Here is a 27,422-nt window from a genome sequence, read left to right as displayed (position 1 = left end):
TTTTCAATTCAAGATATGCTTTACCGTTTACAGTGGAAAGGGAGTGGAGATCCAAAATGTTGTATTAAAATCACTCATGATTGAAGGTTTATACTTTTCACTGTATTTCTTCATATGAAATATTCGTTGAAAACTCTATTACAGGGAATGAAATGTATTCTACTGTATTTAAAAATATGAAGCAGATTGTGAAAAAATTCATGGAAGAACTCTTATAACTATCAGAGATTTTGGAAGATTCGAGGAAAGTGTTATGATAAAAATACACCAAAAATTTAACCACATTGCATTTATTTTTTTTGCCACTGGTGATAATTTTCTTATACATTTAGTTGAAAAAATCAATAATGAAATCTTCTTCAATTTATCACAAAGTACTTATACCTCGCTAAGAGATAATTTCAATGAATTACATGCTCACAATCATATTCTAGATATTCAAAATAATTCATAGTTTCTTTTCCCATACATTCTGCTCTGAAAACGATGTTCTGTGAAAACGATAGAAAACTCAAGATATCTATAAAAATCTGTCAAATAAAATGGAATAATACAAGATAATAATTTACTATGTCTATTTACAGAATTTTTACTTATTTTTTAGAATAATTTCAACGGTTTCACACCGCTGTAGACTAGCTTTTATTAGATTAGATATAGAAATAGAAACTTACAAAATTATCAAATAGATTCTTTAGAATACATATTAATCCACATACACTTTTTCATGTAAGAAGGAAGAATAATTTACATTAGTTTAATTTATTTTCTCTCCAACAGACTTGTACATAGGAATTCTACAGTTATTTTATTGCAACCAATTGAGGGTTTATCAATATTACAAATAATCATAATTTTTTTTAAAAAATGTTATAATAATCTGTCAATTTTTTGAAGCGATTGAATATTAACTGGAAATTTTCAATCATCTTACAGATTTAATAATATATCATAAGTTAAAATTTAGTGGTTGTTTATAAATAAAATATTCTTTGAGAATAAAATTTTAATGATCATTAAAACTAAATTACTTTTGCATATTCCACTGAGTTAAAATTTGTTAAAATGAAAGTTTAAATTAAGTTGAATGTTGAACGCCTTAACGGTTTACAGATGCTGAGGTTATTCTATCTTTTGAACTTATTTTTAACAGTTCCTCAGTTCTTAAAGTATCCACAGTACTCTTTAACGAGTCGTTATAAAGTTTCAATAGAACAGCTACTGTAGTTTTAATCAATAAAATAAAAGATGATATTGAATTTCGCTGCTGAATATCATTGATATTATCGACCACAAACATTTTCAGATTTGTCAAACTTTCAAACGATTGAGATCACTGTATACAAGAAACATATTTACTTCCAATCACAAGTAAATAAGTTACAAGATTGAATCCAATTAACTGTCATTATTTGTTCAGAATAACATACACATAATCAGCTATGTGTTCAAATTCTTGTTCAAGATAATAGAGTAATTGCAATTATAACAAACAATATTTTAATACTGTGCCATGCTTATATGGAAATAAAGTGTTGGATTTTCCTTATAGAAAATATTTTGTCCTACCACCAAGTGTATTTTTCAGTTGCCACAATTTAGCATGTCAAACACCTTAAAACTAATCAATCTAACGATCACTCTTAAATCAAATTGTTCAATTTTATAAAAATAAAAAATATATAGAGTACTCAATAAGATATTCACTGTCTCAGTCTCTTCAATTCGAAGATGGAATATCAGGAATACATTTATCCTTATCTATTTTCCAATAAATTTATTAATTTATCTTTGGCACACTAACGTAGAGCTCTTAAATTGCCCATTCTTACAAATTCTCTTTCACTCTTTCATCCGTAGTTTTCCCTCTTTCATACATACCTACTTTTCTTGAATACTTTATAAATAGTGAAGATCGGAAAAGTAAATTAATTATATAAGAACATAATAGGTTGATGATTTGAAGTTACAAAGTTGGGGAGAATCTATTTCTGGAGTTTCCATTTTGTTTTTTACGAGAAATAAATTTTAGACATTGGTGTTGCAGTTAAGAACTGTGAGCTTATGAAAATAAATTGTTATTGTGTGAAGTGTATTATAAAACTATTGATTTATACTATTTAGACAACAAACATGCAGAGATTCTGGTTTGCATTAAGTAACACTTACATTATCTGTAGAGACGCTTCAATAAAGTGCGTCTCATCGTAGCAAAGTGCTATGATAGCATCTGAACACACAAATCTAAGATTTGTATTCATTTCTCTCACGGGAGAGATATCCTCTCACCATGGTTTCTCAAGATCACTTCTCAAAATTCATATCTATATCCAACATTTGATAAAAAATTTGGAACATTGGATCCATCCTTCAACAACACTTTCTAACATCTTGGTTAGTTTCCATTTCTCTCACAAGCAAAATCTTCTTAAAACAAGATTTGTCTCCTCCAAGATCACTTCCCCTCAACAATATTCAACAATATTCCTTCTTTATTCATGTTCCTTCAAGATAACTTCTCGCCAATATTTTGTCATTCAAGAACATTCTTCACCATTTATGTTTCCTTCAAGATCACTTCACTTCAACATTGTGTAATTCAACAACATTTCTTCTCTATTCATGTTTCCACCAAGATCACTTCTCCTCAACATTTATGTTTGATAAAACAGTATAAATAAAACATCTATGTAATGCAAGAGAACCCACCACCATAATTAATTTCCCATTTCCAGTTATTGCTAATATTTGGTCGTCGTGGAGCCGGTTACGAATGCGGAGTTCTGGCAATGTGCAGAAAGAAGGAGACCCGGTCAGTGGTGGTCTCTCCACACATGTTGCACGTGTAAGGATTGCCGTAACCATGGTAACCCATGTGCATGGTGTACATGACCACATCCCTGAAGGTGATGTCACAGTAGTTGCAGTTGTACGCTTCTGGACCGGAAGTGGATGATGGCGGAAGTCCCGCCTTTTTCGACGACATCCGGTTGGATGATTCCGGGGAGGATGAGGTCTCCTCTTCGACTAGGACACATTTCAACGGCAGTTCTCCGTCATCAGAGTCTGCGTCGAGATGGCGGCGTTTGGAATCGATGACGTCATCGGAGTGACCATCAAAATGGCGGCGACGTCTGGAGTCAATGACGTCATCGTCGTCCTCTGACAGCGTACGTTCTTGACGCAGTGTGTCCAGCTTGTATGCCTTGCCCTTACGTCTGCGCTCCTGGGTGACCGGAGGGGCAATCCTGGGAGGTGGGGAACTGTTGCTGGTACTCTGGTCTTCATCCTCCTGGGATTGGGAGGCATCCCAGCAGCTCAGATCCAGTGCACGTGATGTGTCCTCAATGTGAGATCTCTGGTCAGAGGTGGTTTCAGTCATCTGTAAAACAACATGAAAGAAAATCATGATTAATTCTTAGTTTCATGATGAGTTGAGATCACTATTATGGGAGGAGGAGAAGAAGAGGAAGGAGAAGAAAAGAAGTAGATGAAGAAGACAAAGAAGAAAAAATCACTTGAGGTCTATCACTTTGAGGAGGAAAAGAAGAAGAAGAAGAAGAAAAAGAAGGAGGAAAGAGGGAGATGAAGAAGACAAAGGAGAAAAAAAGGAGAAAAAGGAGACAAAGGAGAAAAGGAGACAAAGGAGAGACAAAGGAGACAAAGGAGAAGACAAAGGAGACAAAGGAGAATATATTGTAAAGGATTGTATGACAAAAAATATATTCTGGGAAAATATCAGGATAATAAACATCAATTTCTCAAGTACAAATCAGCCATGATTGAAAACATTCATTAGATGAAGTTGATCTGTTGGACAATTTGCAATGATAATTCAAAGACATCATCCTCACATTTTTTATATCATTCTGCTAGACTTGTTTTATTTATTGAATTTTCAATACTGAATGAATTCTTTGTATGTGGGACAATTCAATACAAATAGACTCTAGAATAATGGTTTATGAAGCAGGATGATAATTTTCCTTCATAAACCAATATTCTGTTATCAAATAACAAAAACAATACATAAGTTTGAAATAAACAGTAAATAGATTTATTCTATTTCATCCAAGAATCAATTAGAAATATAAAATTTGAAATTGAATTTTGTACTATGAGGATAGTATTTTGAGCTGTAGGATAACTTCCTAAAAAGCAACTGTATTGGATAAGTAAATTAATGAATAAGTAAACTAAGAAATTGAGTTGAATATTGCAAAACTAACCTGCATGTTTGGTGAAAACCGCCTGTTGGCATCCTCCCTGGCCTCCAAATCCTTGATGATGTTGTTGTTGTTGAAGTAGAAGTTGGCCTTTTCCTGTTGTTGTTGTTGTTGCTGCTCGCTGATTCCAGCAAGGGAGCTCACCAGTCCCGTATCATGATTTGCAACGGAGCTCACCAGTCCCGTATCATGATTTGCAACGGCATTGCCCGCTTGATACATAAGCGGATGCAACAGAGGATTGTAGTAGGGCAGACCATAGGCAGATGCAAAAAACGGATGTAACAGGCTGGGTTGTTGCTGTTGGGGTTGGAGTTGTTGGGGCTGTGTCTCAGTGGAGGTATGTTGAGGGGATGTTCGGGGTTGGGAGTTCTGGTCATGGTCGATGTTCCTTGTGTTCTTCATCTTGGGTCCGCGACGGGTTCCATAGACATCGATGATGGGCAGAGGGTTTGGGGAACCATCAGGGTTGAGAACCATGGCGGGTTTGTGGTCGTATTTCCTGAGGTGCAGTTTGAGACTGTGGCAGTACTTTGTGGCGTAGTTGCAGTCTGCGCAACTGAACTGGTAGATATTGCTGTGGCTCTTGAGGTGGGAATTTAGCATGGATTTGTTGACACAACTGTACTGGCATTTGTCGCACTTGAAGGGTTTGGAACCAAAATGGTTTCTGAGATGGTACTCGAGGTGGTGCTTGTACTCGGTGACGAACGGACACCTCGGACAGGTCAGCAGGCGTTCCGACTTGATGTGACCGCGGGTGTGGTCCCAGAACTCCAGTTTGGTGACTGCGCTGAAGTCACACTGTTTGCAGCGGAACGTTTTCACCTGGAAACACGGGAAAAATTGATTTACATGAACTTGATAAAAATCAATGCATTGGAAGATTGTGATGGAGTGATGGAGGGAAAGATAGAAGAGCTTGGGAAACAGTTCCTTTCAAAATGAAGTGTTGTGAGGAGGAGGAGGAAGAGGAAAAGGTGGAGAAGGGGAAAGAGTAGAAGAAAGAGAAGATGGAGGACAAAAAGTGGGAAGGGAGAAGGTGGAGGAGGAGTAGATGGAGAAGGACGAGGATGAGGAGGTGGAAGAGGAGAAGGAGGTGGAAGAGGTTGAGGAAGAGGAGGTGGCAGTGGAAGAGGAGGAGGAGGAGGAGAAAGAGTTGGAGGAGATGGAGTGTGTGAAGTGGAGGAGTTTGAAACAAAAACGTTTTCACCTGAAAAAAATGTTGGATATGGATCAGTTTATTAGAAGAGCTTGTGATAGTTTGTTGGAGAAATAAGAAAACTTGGGGAGAAGATAGAGAAGAACGAGGAGGGGGAAGGGAAGAGGAGGTGGAAGAGGAGGAGGAGAGGAAGAAGAGGAGAACGAGAAGGAGTAGGATGGAAGAGGAGTAGTAGAATGTAGATTGAATGTGAATTTAAGGGAGAAAGAAAAGATGAACAGAGAAGGAAAACAGGAAATGCGAGGAAGTGATGATCGGTGTTCGGAAGAATAAAAAGATTTGGAAAGATAAGGAGGAAATAAATTTGAAACTTTGTCATTCAACAACAGCATAGTAGATAATTATTTCAGTACATCCTTCTAGTCTGTTATAATTATTTACGTAACATCCAATATGTTAGTTTATTGACAAATCTTATCAATGTTGCAAGTGGAACAAAAATTTTGAAACATTGAAAACACAGCTAGAAGAAAGGAGAAATCGGATGCTTCTAGAATATTATCAAATTCTAGGGATAAAAGTGTTTCCTGTAAAGCAAATCAAACTGAAAAATGTTTACTATCTTGATACTGGCATTATTATCGCCGAAAATAGTCTGGTTTGATATAAGATATAATGAACATACTATAGTGAGGTCCACGTTATAATGGCAGTGTTTTTAGCAATCGTATCGCTATCCGTGTCTATCATTCAACAAAGCGGATAGCACTATCTCTTTCTCGCTTTGCTCTGTTGCCAAATCATCGTTTAACAATAATTAATTAGCAAAATATTTCATCTTGATTATGGAAATTCATTATGAAATTATTGAGAAATATAATTTATTATTTTAAAGAGGATGAACACATAATAAACCAGTATTAGCTACCGTTTATAGAAGGCATTGACAAGACAGAGGCTCGGCAACGTCTTTCTCCTATCTTTCTCCACTGCCATTATAACGTGGACCTCATTATAGTGATTTTTTATAATTTGAGTCTCATGTCAGAAATACATTATACAAACTCCTATTATTTTAAAATAGTTTCACAGATACTTGCAAGAGTTTTTGTTTCACGTAGAAGAACTATTAATTTTATCCTAGTTTTATGAAAAAAGTATAGAATTTTTAATCGTAATCAATAGTAAATCTCTTATTTTGTAAGTTTTTTGTTCTTTTTTTTGACTTTTTTTGTAATAAATTTTCTATTTCTATAGGATTGTTGAACTGACCTTTCCCTGCGAATTAATCTTGGGCACAGTCAAGCCAGGCTCGTCCTCATCATCTCTGACGTCACCATCGCTGATGTTGAACTGCGCATGCGTAGCGTGTGACTCCCTCACATGCTCCAGCAGCTTGACACTGCTATCAGCTGTGAAATCACAGAAGCTGCATGAACGCTGATCTTCGTGAGATTGCTGCACATGCAGCTCCAGGTTCGGCCTGAAAGTCACACAAAAAACAAGGTTGAAAAATGGATTCAAACTGTCATTGGTTTCCTATGAGGAGAGAAATAACGACCCATTTGAATCTCCCCTTAATTATGAGATCTTAAAACTTTTTTAGATTAGAAAAATATTGAAGTGACTTAACACAATCATAACAAATCATTAAAAACATCAAAGCTGCGTTTACACCAAAATGTTAATAACTTAATCCTTGTATATTCTATTGAGGTGCGTACAGATATACGCGCCGCGAACATGAGCAATTCACTTTTAATCAGCTGACTATATCTGTATTTTAACAGAAACGGTAAGATACAGATATAAAAAGCTTGGCATCAGCTGATTTATAGATTTATTTCATAGATTAAACGGAACTTGACAAACACATATGTTCATCATGTGTATGATAAGTAATGTTCAATCCAATAGAATCTATAAGGATTATGTTATTAACATTTTGCTAATAACTTTGGTGTAAACGCAGCAATATAACTTGATGCTCTTAAAACAGTAGATACAGTGCCAGTTGCACCAAAGCCAGTTATAAGTCGTGATTAATTCCACGAGAACCAATCAGAGAAGCCGTCTTTTCAAGAAAGCCTTCTCTGATTGGTTCTCGTGAAATTAATCACGGTTAAAATTCAACTAGCTTTTGTGCCACCGGATCTCATCGATCATAATTATAAGGAATGCAGAGTCTCTACTTCATCAACCATTTGAGTGATATTTTTTTTAATAAATCTCCTGTATTAAACTACAGAAATGTTTGAAGTATTAAACTACAGAAATGTTTGAAATACTTCAACTAACCATCTAATATGAAGGCAATTATTTTTCAATGAATATTTTGCCCGAATAATTCATTGTACTTATAGCACAACTCAAGTGTATAAATAAAGCATTCTAGTGGAATTTCAGAAGAAGACATTTGGATGAATGACTCAATTTTCAAATACATTTGAATGAATGACTTCATTTTTAGAGACATTTGAATGAATTTTCAAAGACCTTTGAGCTCTCCTGAACTATATTTACTGTCGGTAAATTTGTACAAAGATAAAACATTATATAAACCCAACATTAATTCTGATTCTTGTGGAGTCTCAGAAAATAAATTTGAATGAATTACTCAATTTTCAAATACATTTGAATAAATGACTTAATTTTTAAAGACATTTGAATGAATTTTCAAAGACCTCTGAACTCTCCTGCACTATATGCATTGTCGGTAAATCTATACAGAGATAAAACATAATATAAACCATGCTATAGAACTCTCTATATGAAAATTTGAGAAAGTGACAGTTCTGGGCTTAGCTTGTTGACCCATTTCCTATCATTCAATATTCATAGAATAATATTGATCATATTAAATAAAGTTCATGTAAATAGATACTTCGGATATAGCCTACTATTTTTGGTGAGATATAGTGATATTCATCCATAATAAAACACTGGATGATACGCCATTTTATTGTCTTTTTTCTTTAGGGCTACTTTTAATATAGATTAAAATATAAATCTTAGTACTATTTATATTGAAAGTACTATTTCGACTATTTAGTTCTATTTTTAGTAGCCGAAACATGTCGTATTTATAAAACACCGGAATATTGTCTAAAAATATTACGAATTTATTAAAAAGTTACAAATATGTTTCAACACCTATGGTGACATCTTGTGTTTGAATGATGGCCGTTTGCACAGTAACAGTTTAGACCACGGGATATAGAAGACGGTAGGTGTCACGGGCATGTTTGTGCTAAATTTCCAGTGTAGCTGACGTCATTTCATATCCAATCATCTGTTTTTAACAAATAAATTATTGAAACAAACGTTTGACCATAGCTTAAAACTCACCTTGTAGCAGTGATGTAAGGACAGAACGGACACTGTATCTGCTGAAGGGGCCTTTCTGCCGCGGCCCTCTGAAGGGCAAGCTGCAGTCTCAGCAAAGCATCACTGTGATTCTCGGCGTCACCCGATGGCTGGCGTTCGGCGTCCTTAGCAACCGTACAGAGTCCCTTAGCAACCGAACTACCGCTATCTTCCGCTGTTGCGACCTCGGGAGTCCTGACTCCCTGACTCTGAGTCTGGTTCGGAGTCTGACTCAGCTGATTGGGAGTCTGGCTCAGCTGATTGGGAGTCTGACTCAGCTGACTTGGAGTCTGGTTGTTGTTGGACTCGTCGACCGCCTTGTCTTCATAAGATGCGTAGTAGCCGCTGCTGTAGGGACTGCCGCCCCCGGACTCGGAGTCCTGACTGTGCGGACTCGACTCCTGTTTGATGGAGACTGAGTCGCCGCGGTTCTGTGACAGAAGAAATAGAACGGGTTGTTTAAAGAAGTTTGGTGGCTTAATTTTGAAGAAGTAGAGGAGTGAGAGGGAGAAGAAAAAAAGAAGGAGAAAAGAAAAAGAAGAAACGAGTTCTGACTGTGCGGACTCGACTCCTGAAAAAAAAAAGTAAATTCGTATGGCTTTTGTTGGTGGGGAGTCCTTGCCGGAAGGTCCCACCGCCTGAATATATAATTTAAGCCGACTCCTGTTTGATGGAGACTGAGTCGCCGCGGTTCTGTGACAGAAGAAAGAGAAAAAATGGTTTCAGGAATTTCTCATGTAAATTGTTGATAAAATTGAAGAGTTAATAAAGAAGAAAAGATTGAGAGGAGGAGCAGTAGGAGGTGAATTCAATCGCTTAATGTTGAAGAAGTAGATGAGGAAGAAGAAGAAGAATGAGACGAAGAAAAATGTTTTATTGTTGAAGTTATTAAGAAGGAGTTAATAAGGATGAAATGAGGATGGAGGAGTAGAAGGAGGGGGAGGAGATGAAGAAGGATGAAGAGGAGAAAAATAAGAATAATGATAAGATAAAAAATAAAAAGAAGAAGCAGGGATGGTTGCCAACTAGTCGTGACTTTTAGGACATTACTCTTGTTTGATGGAGACAGTATCGTCGTTTTTTTAGCAAAAGAGAGGTTCATCTGTTGAAATTTGAATCGTTTGATTATAGAAATCTGATTTATATAGCCTGTATTCCCTGACTTTGTTGTATAAATATTGTGGAAAGAACAGTTTTTATCTAACGCATGTTGTTCTCTTCCACAAGTGTTTTGCGCTGGATATACTTTGATAAAATGGCCCCGTCATACCATCTCGTGAAAAATCATGAAATTTTTATGTAATGAAAAGGTCCACTATCGCTTCAAATCAGTTGCTCTCTCTATAGTACTCCTCTAGTCATACCCTAACCAGAGAAATTATTATTTTTAATTAATTTTTGATTATTTAAAACTTATTACTACTGAGATCTGTGGTGCTGGAAGAGAATAACCTTGAATAAATAATTGAGAAGAATTAAACTTGGAGAAGTTGCAATTGAACAAGCGACAATTCACAGGTTACAAATAGGTTTTCTATATATGAAAAAATTGCTATCTCCCAGAGGCTTTGTGTATTTAAATTGAATAATAGATTTTCAAAATTGAGTTAACATATTTTGTTGATAATTTTATTTCTACATTGCTCTAAAACGATCTTGCGGAGCTAAAAAAGAAAAGAGCTATCTTCTTTGTCAAACGATAGACAAGGATATAGCAAAGCCAATGTCAATCAAATACTGCCATTATATGAGGATTTCACTATAGGATAATGATGACTATGATTCAATAAATATGAGAAAATAATGAAAGAGAATTTGTGAAGAGAAAGTGGATTTAATAATACTTAATATAATATGAAAAATGATTCAATAAATATGAGAAAATAATGGAAGAGTTTTAAAGTGGATTTAATAATACTTGATATAATATGAAAAATGATTCAATAAATATGAGAAAATAATGAAAGAATCTTAAAGTGGATTTATTAATACTTAATATAGTATGAAAAATGATTCAATAAATATGAGAAAATAATGAAAGAATTTTAAAGTGGATTTAATAATACTAATCTATATATATAAAAGCGAAATGGCACTCACTCACTCACTCACTCACTCACTCACTCGCAGTACTAAAATCTACCGGACCAAAAACGTTCAAATTGGTAGGTATGTTCAGTTGGCCCTTTAGAGGCGCACTAAGAAATCTTTTGGCAATATTTTAACTCTAAGGTTGTTTTTAAGGGTTTAAAGTTCGTCTTTTAGCATGTATATTCTTCTTCTCCCAATCTCTTAATTATAATATTGAAATTTCCATATCATATGTTACTATAGAACTATAATCTAGATAGAGTACCTCTTCGAAACAGTTGTTAACTGGCAACTAAATTAATAATTTTGTCAGGTTGGCATTAAGTTGAGTTGATTTTGTTAGGTTGGCACCAAGTTGAAGATTTAAATGCATTTATCGCGGAAAAATTGATTGGGCACTGCTACTTCAATCCTGGGAATATTATATTACTAGCCATCAGGCTCGCTTCGCTCGCCATATCCGTTTAGCCAGACGTAGTCTGGCCCCCGACTGGATTGTCCTAACATATATGATAAAAATGCTCAAATGGAAAATGCAGGCAAGCGAAGCGAGCCTGCTGATTTCATTCTCGGACGATCCAGTCGGGAGTCCAGAGGGCGGAGCCCCCTGGCTAGACGGATATGGCGAGCGAAGCGAGCCTGACGGCTTGATAATATGAAAAATCTGGTGTGGCGCACTCACACAACTTTCCTTGCCGTTATGAAAATTGATCACCTGACGCTAGTGTACTGGCGCATCTCAAGTCTACTATTCAAATATATGAGACAGCTGGTGATAGTTCAATAACGCTGGAAACACACGAGGTCTGCTATCTCTTCTTAGTGAATGATTTAATAGAACCAACAGTTGCCAACAGTTTGCAATTTTATAATCACATTTTCTCGGATTTCAAGCTTATTTTCAATTTTAGGTGAAAATGTTACTGGAGATTAATTGCAGAGATTTTCATGCTCAATCTTTTCCAAGTGGAATTTTTTGTTTAAATTGTACCTAAAGCCTGATAATAATTGAGAATCTAAAATCAAACTTTGCGTAGATGGGGTGAAGCTCCTGAAATTTTTACAGATATGGGACTTGTAGCAGTTGATAGAGCTTATTCATGACTATTTTAGGTATAACATTAATCAAAATCGTTGGAGCCGTTTATGAGAAAATCGCGAAAAACCCTGTTTTTGACAACATTTTCGCCATTTTAGCCGCCATATTGAATCGCATTTGATCGAAATTGTTCGTGTCGGATCCTTATATTGTAAGTAGCTTACGTTCCAAATTTCAAGTCATTCCGTTGATTGGGAGATGAGATATCGTGTACACAGACGCACATACACTCATATACACACACACACACACACACACACACACACACACACACACACACACACACACACACATACAGACCAATACCCAAAAACCTTAATTTTTTTCGGAAAGCAATACTTTCCTTACCTATGGTAATAGGGCAAGGAAAGTAAAAATGATTCAATAAAGATGTGAAAATAATGAAGGAGTTTTAAAGTTGATTTAATAATACTTAATATAATAAGAAAAATGATTCAATAAATATGAGAAAATGATGAAAGAGTTTTAAAGTGGATTTAATAATACATAATATGGAAAATATAGTGCCAACTTACGATTTGATGCCAACTGTCTATAGACGAAACAATGCCTCCTCCAAACAAGTTATGTCTGGGACCAATTGCACACGTGGTATTCATAGTGCTGTCTTTTCCCTCTTGCACTATAATGTCTGATGGAGACACTATTACCATTTCATCTGCAAAAATAGACAAAGAAAATAGTTGTTGAAATTGAGGTCTGTTAAATAGTTCAGCTGAAAATAAAACTATGAGGCCGTGTGCAGTGTTACCACATAACAGAAAGTGTAGTAAGAAAACAAAGATATTGTCAAATTTCACTAAAAATTTATTAAAAACTTTAAAACAGAACCATGGTTTCACGTAGTTAACCAACGCATCATCAGCTGTACTCGCTATGTATACGCTATGCGTTGGTTAACTACGTGAAACCATGGTTCTGTTTTAAAGTTTTTAATAAATTTTTAGTGAAATTTGACAATATCTTTGTTTTCTTATTATGGAGAGATTTCACAACATCACCATCAATTCTACTAATTTTAAGAAAGTGTAGTGTAAAGACTGGCCACTAACGTTAGGACATGCATGATAAACATGTGTCTACATGCGTGTTTTATCATGCACACACACAAAATACATCATGCATGTCCTGTCGTTAGTGGCCAGCCTTACACAGCATCAAGAATATAGTTCAATGCACAATCAGAAATCTAGAATTTTTCATATACTCTCCGATTTTTATCAATCTATAATTTTGCTGTATTGTAAGCTATTGTATATAAGTGTAGAAGCCAGTATATATTGTAATCTACATAAATAAAGTACTCAATCAATCAATTTTTATCGACTGACACTCAGAACTGACCTCTGATTGGCTGAGAATCAGCTGATGGATAGAATTAGCCAATCAGATGACAATGATTCTGAGTGTCGGATGACAATAAATAAGTGTGAAAACGGTCAATCAGATAATATGTACAGTAGAGAGAAGAGTAGATCTTCAATATTCTAAAACTGTAGAAGAAAGCTAGAGAAATATTGATTAATGTTGAATCATTCACCATTCTATCAATCAAAATTTAATTTGAAGAATAAACATAGGAATAGGGTTAATATCGAGTTCAATACTTTTTATTTCTATAATATCGGGTTAATACTAGACGAGACGTATATGTAAATCTGTGCGTAAATGCCGTCGTTGACCACGACAGGGTGAGAATCTCAGATTGAGTAGATTCAATTTGTCCAAATAACCTAAAAGACTATGTTCAATCATGTTTAAATGGGGGATCTTGAGTTTATACTTTCAAATGGCAATATGTTGATATTATTAGAAATGTTTTTATTCTTGAATAATAAACACGTAAAAAATTAAAAATTATTTTACCAGCTGTTTTAGCACACTTGAAATTTGGACAATATGAATGTCAACAATGCTTGCCGTCGTCGACTGCTGAAATTTACGCACAAACGAAAATGCAAACGAATATAGAGTTTTGTAGAACATTCAAGTTGGAACAGAAATTGAGAACTTCGGAATTAAACAAATAATATTGAATGGTTATGAATTCTCACTTTTACAAATCCATTATTCTTCAAGTTCTTTTTTGGAAAAAAATTGGGGAAGGAAAAAATAACACCGAGCCTTGTGAGAGATTTTGATGGAGAAAATCCTTATCTAACTAGAGAATGGAGCTGGGTTGTATATATTCGTTTTATCAATTGTTTAATGGAGTAATCGATGGACATTGTTTATAAGTTATAGACCAATGTGAAGAACTTACAAACTCTAAATTGAATAAAAATTCTACTCTTTAAAATTGAACGTTTCTTTAATAGAACTAAATCATCACTGACTAAATAATAACATGATAGCAAACTTTATATTGCTTATAGTATTTTCATCTTCGTTTAATAATTAAAATTATTATTTGGTCATTCTTTAGTTTCATATATTTTTCGAAGCAAATGTTTTTATTATTGTTTTATTTTACTTTTAGTTTCATATATCAAGAAAATATTCTACTATAAACCTGGTGAATTTTCAGTCTCCCTCATACGTATGCTACATGAAGAGAACCGATACAAAACCCCTAGTTCAGCATACATCAGTGAAGAGTAAGAGCCTATGAAACCAGAGAGAGTTTTCGAGAGAAAAAATACCGACCCCTGACAAAACTCCAACTTTCTAGTCCCAGTAGTGTCTTTGTTGCGCAATATAAAGAGCCCACGCTTTTTTAATGGGTGACAGAGCTCCAGGAAGTTCCTGGGCATAAAAGATCGGACACCAAGAAAAGAAAGAATAATCTCTTTCTCCGAAGAGAATGGATGAAAAATGCGCAATGTGGCTGGAGAAGTAGGAGGAGATAAAGAAGAAGCTGTTTTCGAAATCTCGACAAAAAAATTGGCAGACTGACCGAATTTTTGGAACAATTCAAAAACCGCGGGAGGTCAGAAAAAACGGGCAATTCTGACCTACCGTCTGTATGTGTATTATGTAAGCATGAAATCTACGAAGAATAGGAGAGAAAAAAAACGTAAAGAAAGTTGGAGAAATGTGGGACGAATTTAAGTCAGTGCCCCTGCTAAAAGAAGTTTTTTTTTGGTTATTTTCGTGTTTCCAGCGTGACTTTTTACATTGTTTTCTAGGGTGGGAAACAATGATAATAATTATTCCTAGTGGCCGGCCCAGTTACATAGTTGAAAGGTTTGTTTTTTGGCTCTTTTTTAGAACTCCAAACCTGAACTTTATATTTTTTCCAACCTCATTTTTTTTTTTATATATTGTTCGCATTCTGCAGAACGTTTCTCCACTATCCTATAGAATAATCGAAACTGATAAGGTGCGTACAGATATACGCGCCGCGAACATGAGCAATTCACTTTTAATCAGCTGATTATCTGTATGTTTACAGAAACGGTAAGATACAGATATAAAAAGCTTATCTGTACGCGCCTTTACAATGACAAAATAATAAACTATTAACTACTGTGAAATAATAATCGAAGCTTCAAAGAATAAAAAATTAACATTCTTTAATAAAAAATACTCCTGGAACCAAAACAGCTATTGTAATTTATTGCCATTAAGGTGTGTACAGACTCATGCGCCACGAACACGACCATTTCATTTTTCCTCAGCTGATGCTATAAGAAATAGCTGATCTTATTATACAGAGTGAGTTATATGTACGGGAACCCTTCAATAAGTTGGAGACTGTTGTAAATATAATACTGTAACTTTCAGGATAAGTTATTGGTAAAAATACTCTACCTTTTGACGCACAACTGGATTGGAACTTCCCAAGGTCACGTGACGTGTTTAGTATTGGCGTCATGTAAAAAGCATTGGTTAGATAGGCGATTGATTACAAGTTTCCATTCTGTATATTCTGTGGTTCTATGTTTTATAAGCTCAGCTGAGCTTTAGTGTTTACGAGTTTGTGTTTTTTGAATAGTTCCAAATATCTTAAATAACTCAATATTATTCGTTAAAAGTGGCAATTCAGTGTAATATTTCTAATTAATTTATCAATTGAAGCCATCTAAATTAAAAATTTATAGTTTTAATGTTTATTTTGGACCAACATTTTATAAAAATTGTACATGTGAAATTCTAACCTTATCTTGAACTTTGTCATCTATAAATTTGGAAGAAAAATAGCACAAGGACTACCTTACTTTTTATCTTTCAATGTTATTACATAAGTGTTATTTGCATTGTAAATAAATAAATAAATATATGTTTGCTTTTAACTTCTGATTTTTGTCCCTTTTCTAAAGCACTTCTTCACCTTTCCTCAACATCCTTTTTTATTAGTAAATATAATTCAAATTTAATTACTTCTATTCTATTTGAAAGCCTACATTATTTACTTCTCTTATCAATTTAGTATTCTTGCTGTACGTTATTCCCCTTCTCTCTCTCTCCCCTTCTCTCTCTGAAATTAACGTTTTGGTAGAGAGTTAGTGGGGAGGATATTTTTAATATTCTTTCCGAAGAATGGACATTGATATGTCCAAAGCTCCGCCAATTAATGTAGATGCATAACAATTTAATTATTATCTATAGTTATTATATTACAAATTGCTTTTTCATATCATATACAGTTCAATAATTATTTTCTTAGTCTATATTATGTAAATTCATCTATAATTTTGCTGTATTGTAAGCTATTGTATATAAGTGTTTAAGGCAGTATATATTGTAATCTACATAAATAAAGTACTCAATAAATCAATCACTCCTTGTTCATCTCTTCTTCTTCTTTTATCATTGCTGATTTTATTCATCATCTCCTCTTTCTTGGTACTCCTCTCTCAACTTCTTTCTCAGTTTTGTACTTCAGTTTCTTTCACTCTTTCTCAGTTTCTCTCCCGGTCGTGTGTTGATGGGGAGGATATTATTTTATATCCTTTTCAAAGAATCGACAATTATTTGTTGAAACACCGCCGATTTATGAAATTACATTACAATTTTATATTATTGTTATTATAATTGCATTTAATCTTTATTCTCATTGATTAATTTTTATACTTTGTATAATTCATTGAATAATTAGCATTACCCTCATTTAATGTAAATTAGTATAAGCCAGTAAATATTGTAACATGCATAAATAAAGAAATCTAATCTAATCTAAGTACATTACTTCCTCTCATAGATGTTCTTCTCTACTCTATTTTCTTATTTCACTTCTTTTTCCACCTTATTCTTCTTTTTCTACTAGTTCTGATGCTTCCTCTTCTTCTTCTTCTACTACTACTACTACTTCTCCTTCCTTTTCATCATCTTCATCTTCTTCTTCTCCAACTTCGTCTTTTCCTTCTTCTACTTCTTCTTCTTCCTCTTCATCATCATTATAATCATCATTATCCTCTTCTTCTTCTTCTTCTTCTTCTACTACTACTACTACTACTACTTCTTCTTCTTCTTCTTCTTCTTCTTCTTCTTCTACTACTACTAATACTACTTCTTATTTTACTACTACTTCTTCTTCTTCCTTTCCATCATCTTCATATTCTTCTTCTCCAACTTTGTCTTCTTCTTCTTTTTCTTCAACTACTACTACTTCTTCTTTTACTACCACTTCTTCTTCTTCTTCCTTTCCATCATCTTCATCTTCTTCTTCTTCTCCAACTTCGTCTTCTTCTCCTTCTTTTTCTTCTTCTTCCTCCTCCTCTTCTTCTTCTTTTTCATCAACATCATCATCCTTTTCTTTTTTTTCTCCTGTTCCTTCTTTTTCTTCTTCTTCTTCTCCGTTTCATCATCTTCATCTTGTCTTCTTCTTCTCCTCCTCCTCCTCCTCCTTCTTCTTCTACCTCTTCTCCCTTTTTTATTCTTATTCCAATCTTCCTTCTCTATTCCCCAACCATTCATTCCTTTTCCTACACTCGTTCTCCTTTTACCACTCTCCCTGTCATTCTACCGTTTTCTCCTCCTCCTCCTCATCCTCCTCCTCCCCACCACTTTCCTACTGTATTCTATTCTCTTTCGCCTACTTTATCAACCTTTCCCTTCATCAACTAACTATTCTCATAACATTCAGCAAACTTTTGTTCCATCCCAATGTTCCGTAATATATTTTATTATTGTAGCAGAACAACGGATCCTCATTCTTTGCCTTTCCAGGTATTTCGCTGTAAACTGGAGCAACATTCACTTTAAAATGTTAGCATTTCTCAAGAATTCTTTCAATGCTTCCCATTCAGCCAATGCTCACTATAGTAATAATATTCATTTTGAACTGTCAGTATTCTCAATCAATGCTTTCATCCCTTCCCCACACAACAAATGCTGACAGCTTTTAGTGAAATTCACTTCTCTACTGAGGGAAAAAAGCATGCAGAACACCCCAAAACTATGGGAAAAAGAACAACTCTTTGACAGCCTAAGAGTGGAGAAAGATAAAGAAAATCGTCTTGAAATATTGCAGAGTTGTAAACAATGCTGTTTACTATGAATACCGTATTCCATTTGTTTGAAGGACAATAGGGAACTGAAGAAAGGAAAAAGAAATGGAGAAATAACAGGGAATGTGGGAGAGAAAGTATTGGCACCAGTTTTAAATACTGTAAAAGGATTTCGCAAAAATTCTAAAGCTGTGCTGATTTTTGGAAATACAAATGACGTTACCACTACTTTACTTCTATTATAACAAAGGGTACGAACAGAACAGGCAGGTCGATATTTAGCTTTCAGTGTAAGTCGCGATCGCAAACAGCCTTCATAATAACACAAACATATCGTGAACAATGGGTATGAACAGTCTGACGCCAACTTGTGAGGAGATTTGTAAATTCGGTTGAAAAATACTTGCAACCCAAGTAAAATTATTTGAAGAGAAAGAGGAGAAGTGGGTGAAGATGATAAAGAAGAAGTTTGAAAAGAAAAAGTAGTGGAAAGCGGTGAGAATATAAATAATGATGAGAAGAAGACAGTGTTAAAGAGAAAACAACAATTGAAGATAAAAGTGATAAAAACATGGATAAAAGACAATGAAGATGTAGAAGGGAACGGGGAAGGGAAAAAGGTTGGAAAAGCGGATTGGAATAAGATGAGGATAATAATTGGGAAAAACGTAAATTAAAAACGTACCGTAAGTGAAATAAAGCGAGATTTTGGAAGGATGGGAAGAAGAAATGATGGAAGAGGAAAGAAGAATATGAACAAGAAGATTGATTGATTGATTGAGTACTTTATTTATGTAGATTACAGTATATACTGGCTTATACACTTATATACAATAGCTTACAATACAGCAAAATTATAGATGAATTTACATAATATAGACTAAGAAAATAATTATTGAACTGTATATGATATGAAAAAGCAGTTTGTAATATAATAACTATAGATAATAATCATATTGTTATGCATCTACATAAATTGGCGGAGCTTTGGACATATCAATGTCCATTCTTCGGAAAGAATATTAAAAATATCCTCCCCACTAACTCTCTACCAAAAAAAGAGAGAAAGATGAAAAAGGAGTGGAGACAATCCGGATTAGAATGAGGTTTTTTCTTAATTTTCTAATTTATGTGATTATTGACTACTACTAAGGGACCCTTGACCGGGTCGACTTCCATCGAAACTATGCAAACTTACATAAAATTCCCTCATCAAACTTTCACTATAGCTTGATTATCTAAAAATAATTTTGAATAATTTCTGCGCCACAAAATCTGATTATTCCAATTGTTTACTATGTTCAAACTTTCACATGACAATCCCCTGAAGACAAACTGTACATAAACATTGTTTGGTTGTCCGATTCTACAATAATTTACAGTTAATTCTTACGATGAAAAAATTTCGAATGTTCACGACCATTTTCTTGGAAAGAGATCAACTTTCTCTTCATTCATTATCGCACTTTCCCTATTCCGTTTTAGTAATACAAAGCAATCTATTGGATAATGGTTTGTAATATAGCGAACAATATTTTAGAAATTTATGTCTATTTTTGAACGCGTCATCTATTATTTACAGAAGTTAACAGTCGTTATTTTACTTTTACATAACTAGTAAGTGTATAATAATTTTGATCACCTTACGTAATGAATATCACATTTTTATCTAAAAATATAACGTACCAAGAGTATGCATTTGATATAGTTACTTTATAGTGAGGTCCACGTTATAATGGCAGTGTTTGATTAGCAATGGTACTGCTATCCTTGTCTATCATTCAACAAAGCAGATATCGCTATCTCTTTCTCGCTTTGCTCTGTTGCCGGATCGTCTTTTAACAATATAGAATTAATAATTGATTAACAAAATATTTCATCTCAGTTATGAAAATTCATTATGAAATTATTGAAAAATATTATTTCTTGCTTAATAAAATATAATTGATAATTTGAAACGAGAATGAACAGTTGATATTACATCAATAAACCTGTATCAGATACCGTCTTTAGAAGGCATTGCCAAGGCAGAGGATCGGCAATGTTGCTCTGCTATATTTCTTCACTGCCATTATAACGTGGACCGCACTATAGGAACTAAGTTTCACTTGAAGTGTTAGGATCCTGGATTTTTGACTTGCCAAAATTGACTTGATTTTTGTAATTATTATGAAATACAAACTTGAATGAGAGAATGAACTGATCAACTTTTAAACATATTCATACAGGCTAATGAAACTTTCAAGAGTTGAAAATAAAAGATAAATAATTTATTTCACAGGATTTCAATAGAAAATAATAATTATTTAATTAATCATAATTTGAGCGACATGTTCAACAAACATGAGTTAAATGTTTGTATAAAACACTGATAAAAATTTCCACTAACAAAAATATGGGAAAGTTTGAGAAATTGTGTTATTTGTAATCAATTGTTTTATTTATAAGAACGTTTTGTTCATTTAAGTAGAATACCTAACGAAAATATTTGAACAGAAGAAACGTCTAGTGAGTTTATATAACAGTTTTTATCGATTGAAAGTTTACAAAAGTTAGGGTAGGTCAGTAGTTTTCTCAGTAAAAATAACTATTCAATGAAAATGAATATGTTCTAGAAGCACCGCTATGTCAACAATAGCTGTTTATTATCTTAACTCCATGAGAACATGATCTATGAAAGTATGATTCTCTCACAGAAGATACCCATGCGTATATGAGTCACCACATCCTTCTGCCTCTTCTTCTTCTTCTTCTTCTTCTTCTTCTTCTTCTTCTTCTTCTTCTTCTTCTTCTTCTTCTTCTCCTCCTCCTACTCCTTCTTCTTCTCCTTCTTCATCTTCTTCTTCTTCTTCTTCTTCTTCTTCTTCTTCTTCTTCTTCTTCTTCTCCCTCTTCGTCTTCTTCTTCTTCTCCCTCTTCGTCTTCATCTTCTTCTTCTTCTTCTTCTTCTTCTTCTTCTTCTTCTTCTTCTTCTTCTTCTTCTTCTTCTTCTTCTTCTTCTTCTTCTTCTTCTTCTTCTTCTTCTTCTTCTTCTCTTCTTCTTCTTCTTCTTCTTCTATTTCTTCTCATAACCTTTTCTTCTTCTTAATTTTTCCTACTAAGTCTCTACATCTTGTTCTTCCTCTTCCTTCTCTGTTTTTTCGTTCTTCTTTTCACTTCAGGGATGCTACTGAAGAGTCATTTGAAGATTTCTGCTTCTTTTCTTGTCGAAAAAGTTTACAACTAATAAACTAGGAGTTAAAATAACCTCCTAAGATGCTTTCATCTTTAAACATGATACCCAATAATTTATTATCACACCTTGCCATGTATCCTGTTATTTTGTTATTTTACATTTGTGTTTGATATTTTTTGTTTATATTTTGATCTCATTTTGTGTGTTTTGTTTCTGAATAAATTTGAATTTAAAAAAAATCAAGTTCTAGTTACGGAATTGAATAGTGGATGAAACAAGAAAAAACAAGAAATCTTGAAAGTAGGAGTTTTAATAGCGATTTCAAGTTTTCTTCTGAAAGTAGTTATGAATTTCAATATTCGAATCAAATCAAATCAATTTATTCTCACAATTTACAAATAATACAGTACAGTTACAGTACATTTATATATACCCTTACGTTATGAGAGACTCACATGTAGGCTTAAGCCTGTGTTTGTGAGGGCCTGGCGTAATTCGCTGAATTTAAAATCGATAAACTAAATTATGAAAATAAAAATCTGAAATATAAATGAGTATTTATTAATAATCAAGTAATGCTTCTTTTTATGCTTTTTTTAATACAATTTATCTATTTATTGATTTTTAAGTTTCATTTTCAACGGATATGACCGGAAGTTTGTCAACTTTTTTTTACTGAATAATGTTTCGAGAATTCTTATCAGTTTTTATCTTCTTATCGGCTATCAATAGACGTCACTCCTGACATATGCGAAGAATGCTATAGCCGTACAATAAATTCCAATTTTTTTTTTCTTCCAATTGTGGCGCCAACATGATAATAATATCCTGTTATTGTAGCTGACTAATTGTTATGAGTCATTGCATACCGTTTGTCAACGTTTTCTTGTGGGAACCGCAAACATTCATATATTAACGTTTTCTTGTCCTGTAATCAGTACTGTTCAAATACTATACTGAATATAGTAATTTATTACATTTCGTATTAGAAAAGTGTAGTGTAGTATTAAAATAGAAATACTAATAGAGAATATAGATAATGTAGTAAGACTAATGGAAAATTATATCTGTAAATTCAATTGTATTAGACTAGACAAGTCACTTCCGTTCAAAAATTATCTTTATTTTCTAGATCTTTTTCCTTTGAAAGTGAGGAATGTCACAGAAAATGTTTAAATATCACTTGGATAAATGATTTTGAGTGTTAAGCCCAGCACACACACCTCAATTTTTGTTCGTACGATATTTTTCCGTCTTTATGAATTCTATTAGATTAAACGGAACTTGACAAACATCAGCTGTTTGAAATCGTCTGTTCAATTTAATAGAATTTATAAGGACGGCAAAATATCGGACAAACAAAAATCAATGTGTGTAACTAGCCTTAAAGTTTCTTCCCAACTTCATCAGGGACTTTTTTGATTCAGGATTTTCAACTTCCCCGCTTGTGAAATCGAATTAGCCGGTCACGCTAACTCTAATAACGCTGAATTATCAGTTATCGAAAACAAAGATAACTATGTCAAATAATAGCAAAAATATAGCATAAAGAAAATAGAAAATATGCTGTCGTATCTCCATGGCCCCAATCAACACTGATCATTGCTAAATAGTGTAGCAGAGTAATCTCAGATAGAAATTATTAAACTAAGAGGTAGAGGTATAATTTAGTTTAAATTATTAAACCAAGGTAATTATTGAACTAAGATTAACCGCTCAACTTTCGTTTCATGTGGCATAATATGACTTTATATTATAAAGTTACAAAGTTAGACTCATAAAAGTTTCATTAGTTGCATTCAAATCAATTTTTTTCTTATTTTCTCCAGAATAAGTGATTGATTGATTGCAGCTTCCGTAGAAAAGAATGAAGTTAAATGATTAGAAACTAAAAATAAAATATACATAGCAAAATATAGGACTTTTCTGTTCTTATAATAGAAATTTGTGAGCGATAAAACAAGCAATTAGCTGTTCCATCTTGCTAATAGACTTTGGAATCGGTTATCTCAGTTCTGAAAAGTGTATGAAAAAACGAGGAAATCGCCAGTGAGATAGGAAAGTTACTAGAAGAATTATTTTGGTGGATTGTTGAAAGATGGAAATTTGTCTTAAAAATAGATTTGAAAACTGGAATCTAAGTTTTTAGCGAAATTCCCATGTCGAAAACTTATAGATACAAATACCATTTAGAGATAGAGAGTAAGCTGAAATAAAAGTGTTTTTATATTTACAATATGAAGCAAATAGTATCAATGTTTCAACTTTTAAGGATAAACACCATCATCAATATATACAGTATATACAAGAAAAGGATTCAATAGAATAGACAATAGTAGCCAATGTTGAGGTAGGTTGCGATTTACAACGCTTGAGTCGTATTTATCAATTAGGGAGGTACCGGTATTAATATGATTGTTTCAATGAACTATGAACCAAAAAATAATATGAGACAGTTCAATTAATCAATAATCACAATCAAGGATTGAGTGCTGAATGATAACTGAAGATAATCATTTGAAGTAAAAAATTGCCGGCACTGCAATAATTTACATGAGGAGCTATGAATCTACGGAAATTTGAAAATTTAGTTTGTAGATTGAAGAAAACTGAAGGGAATTATACTACTATATTATCTGGATAAATTCTGAACAAAAAATTCAGTTCTCATAGTATAGTATGGAAGAATACATTCCTTATAGCAATTTAATTAGTGGATGAAGATTTACAAATGAAATTTAATGAGATCTACATGGGGACAATTATAGGAGTACTAGAACTAACAGGAGAGTTTGAAAACTGCGGAATACAATAAATAAACGAATTGATCATTGTCAATGAAACAAAAATATGCAATATATCTAATGTTGATTCAATGTCACCCCCAGCTACTATTTCATCATAAGTAGAATATAATCTATCTATAACAAACCTTGGGAAAGAAATAGTACAAGGAGTATCCTTAGTTTCTCTCCTTGTCAGTCATCTCTTGTAAACATAATAAATAATGAAAATTAAAATAATCTATCAATCGTCTTCCCTTCAACTTTCACCCTTATTCCATTACATCTCTTTCCTTTCTTCTACTTCTCAAAAACAATTGAAACAATTTTTACTAGAAACTTAAGAAATAACATGAGCCACTATCAAACTCTCAACTATCAAAACTATAATAGTCCACTATCTAATACAATACCGGTAAGTTATAATAATTTAATTCAACACTTGACCATTATTCTACGTCAAAAAGTAATGAAGAAGGCGTATATTTTTCTAGTTTTATTAACATTCTTAGTTCACCCTCATCTAGGGAATTTTGAAGACCTATTTCGTGCAATCGCAGTGACTTTCTATGCTATTTTACGTTGAATTGAATAGTAATCTCTACCTAAGCCCGTGGAAATAGTATTTTATTCATTTAAAATGTAATAATAACCATCATCACCCTTTCTTCGTTTCTTCTTTCATAATATTTCACCCCTTTCAACATGCATCAACAAAACTGTGTAAAAACAGTAAAAAAGATTAGAAAAACGATTTCCACCAACCTGAATTCCTCCAGTGTACACGTTATCCAAATATCTATGGAGAAGTCCTGACACTTTAGAATGAGAACGTCCGCTAACTTGAACACAACGTGATTATACGTGATAAAATCAGAGCTATCACCGCACCTGAACTATTTATGACCTTCCCGCACCACAGCTGGAGTCAAACTGAGGTCTGACGTTTGAAACTATTCACCCTTCGACTCTAGAGCAGAGGAGAGCTCTAGACTAACCTAACCCTACCCCCACCACTCTAGTAGTCTACTGTCTACTCCCACCATCAACCCTCCAGAGTGTTCTCGTTCTGTCTTTCTCTCACACCCTCTCCCACGCTTTCTCTATGTCTCTGTCTCTTTTTGTCAAGCAAGGTGGTAGTGATTGTATTGAAAGATATCTTCGATTCTAGTTATTTGGTTGATTATAGCCACAAAATACAGTATTGTATTCTGTGATTATTGCATAAAGTAAGGAAATATTTGTGTCTTCTCTGATTATAGTCAAGTATCTGAAGAAATAGTCAAGTAGCGGAGTTTATCAGAGATTGACAATGGTGTAATAACCGAAACCGGTCTTTCTAATTATCAATAAATCAGTGGTTTTTTTGACAATTTCTTAGTCTTTTTCATTCAATATGAATAATTACCACAATATCAACTTCTCAGCTACACAAAAAATAGCTGAAGAAAGGTGGATTGTGCAATATTTTTATTATCTACTTATATCTAATATTTTTATTATCAATATTTTCTATTAATAATATTTATTGTGCAATATTTTGCTGTGGACTATCACAGATTCAAGCCTGTTTATTATTGGGCTATATAGGATTATGCACAACAACATAATCCCTGGGCTATTTTTTTCTGAGGGTGATGCCCACATGAACTCCTGACTTGTACATGGGTACAGAAAATATGAACAACACTATTTTGTTTTTTCACGCCGTGTGTAAGTGTGGTGAGACGGATGATGATAGGAGATGAGTGGACCTACACCGCTTTAGGTGGATTCCGAACCACCGGGAAGCGATTTTTAGACTCATAAATGGTATTTGGTAATAAGAGGATGATGAGGAATGAATCTTGCAGGTGGGTTCCGAGCCACGGTGAAATGACTTTACAGCTCATTCATTCATATAATAATTAAGAGATGCATACATCAAGATAACCCGTAATAATATACATTTAATTCATTCATTAGGTAACTAGTAGTTCTGTGAACAGTAGACCTCGCGCAGTTATGAACTATACAACCTCCTCTTATACTGTCCATCAGAGTAAATCATGTCCTGTAAATTAGGTCGTGTCGGCGAATATCGGTGTGAAAACGGCTAATGGCTGTTGGGGATGATGGGTATCAAAAAATGATAACATCAAAAGCTAATCTACTAAGACATATTGGCAACAGGTTAGCCCGAATTGAGAGCAGAGAAAGGTCGAGAGAAAACTACTATCAGTTATTAACACTTTGCGTCATTGCATGCAATGAATAGTCCACAAGACAGATGATTTTCTTAATAAGTTACATTGAGATTTTAATTGCATGCGTTATTGCAATAATCCACTCAACAGCTGATTTATGATAAATAATTCCATTGTCTGATTTTTGCGGTAATGTTGGTGATCGAAGGAGACTCCTTTTCCTTTTGTATTATCCTTAAAATGCAAAATTTCAAAAAACCTTGTATTTACGTCGACGCACAATTTAAAAAGGAACATACCTGTCAAATTTCATGGAAATCTATTGCCGCGTTTCGCCGTAATTGCAAAGCATATAAACATGCAAACATATAAATATAAAGAGAAATGCAAAACCGTCGACTTGAATCTTAGATCTCACTTCGCTCGATCAAAAAATTACAAATATTTGAAAGAAAAAACAGGCGCTAGCCCATTATATAATATGATTGATTGATTGATTGATTGAGTACTTTATTTATGTAGATTACAATATATACTGTCTTATACACTTATATACAATAGCTTACAATACAGCAAAATTATAGATGAATTTACATGATATAGATCAAGAAAATAATTATTGAACTGTATATGATATGAAAAAGCAATTTGTAATATAATAACTATAGATAATAATTATATTGTTATGCATCTACATAAATTGGCGGAGCTTTGGGACATATCAATGTCCATTCTTTGGAAAGAATATTAAAAATATCCTCCCCACTAACTCTCTACCAAAAGAGATTGAGAGAAGACAGGGCTATGCTCAATGGTGTGTCTCTGAAATTTTGATGGGATATTTATCAAAAAATATTAGAAAAACTGGCCTGAAGTGGACACCATTCGAATAGAATAAACTGAAAGCTCGGCAATTATCTCA

General features: G+C 33.7%; 1 protein-coding gene across 1 annotated transcript; it reads right to left on the bottom strand.

The window, feature by feature from the left end:
- Positions 1–274: 274 nt before the first annotated feature.
- On the bottom strand, positions 275–25,271 carry LOC111045825 (protein hunchback). The gene is made up of 6 exons (XM_039439922.1): positions 25,080–25,271; positions 12,481–12,623; positions 8,737–9,185; positions 6,661–6,871; positions 4,230–5,054; positions 275–3,382 (listed from the first exon to the last, which is right to left on the bottom strand). Exons 2-6 carry the CDS (start codon positions 12,616–12,618, stop codon positions 2,768–2,770), a joined length of 2,238 nt encoding a protein of 745 aa, XP_039295856.1. The 5' UTR covers positions 12,619–12,623; positions 25,080–25,271; the 3' UTR covers positions 275–2,767.
- Positions 25,272–27,422: the final 2,151 nt, after the last annotated feature.

Source organism: Nilaparvata lugens, chromosome 13, assembly GCF_014356525.2.
Source record: "Nilaparvata lugens isolate BPH chromosome 13, ASM1435652v1, whole genome shotgun sequence".
In the NCBI taxonomy this organism is placed as follows: domain Eukaryota; kingdom Metazoa; phylum Arthropoda; class Insecta; order Hemiptera; family Delphacidae; genus Nilaparvata; species Nilaparvata lugens.
The sequence above is the reverse complement of the archived record's forward strand: the minus strand, read 5'-3'. Positions and strand labels throughout refer to the sequence as shown.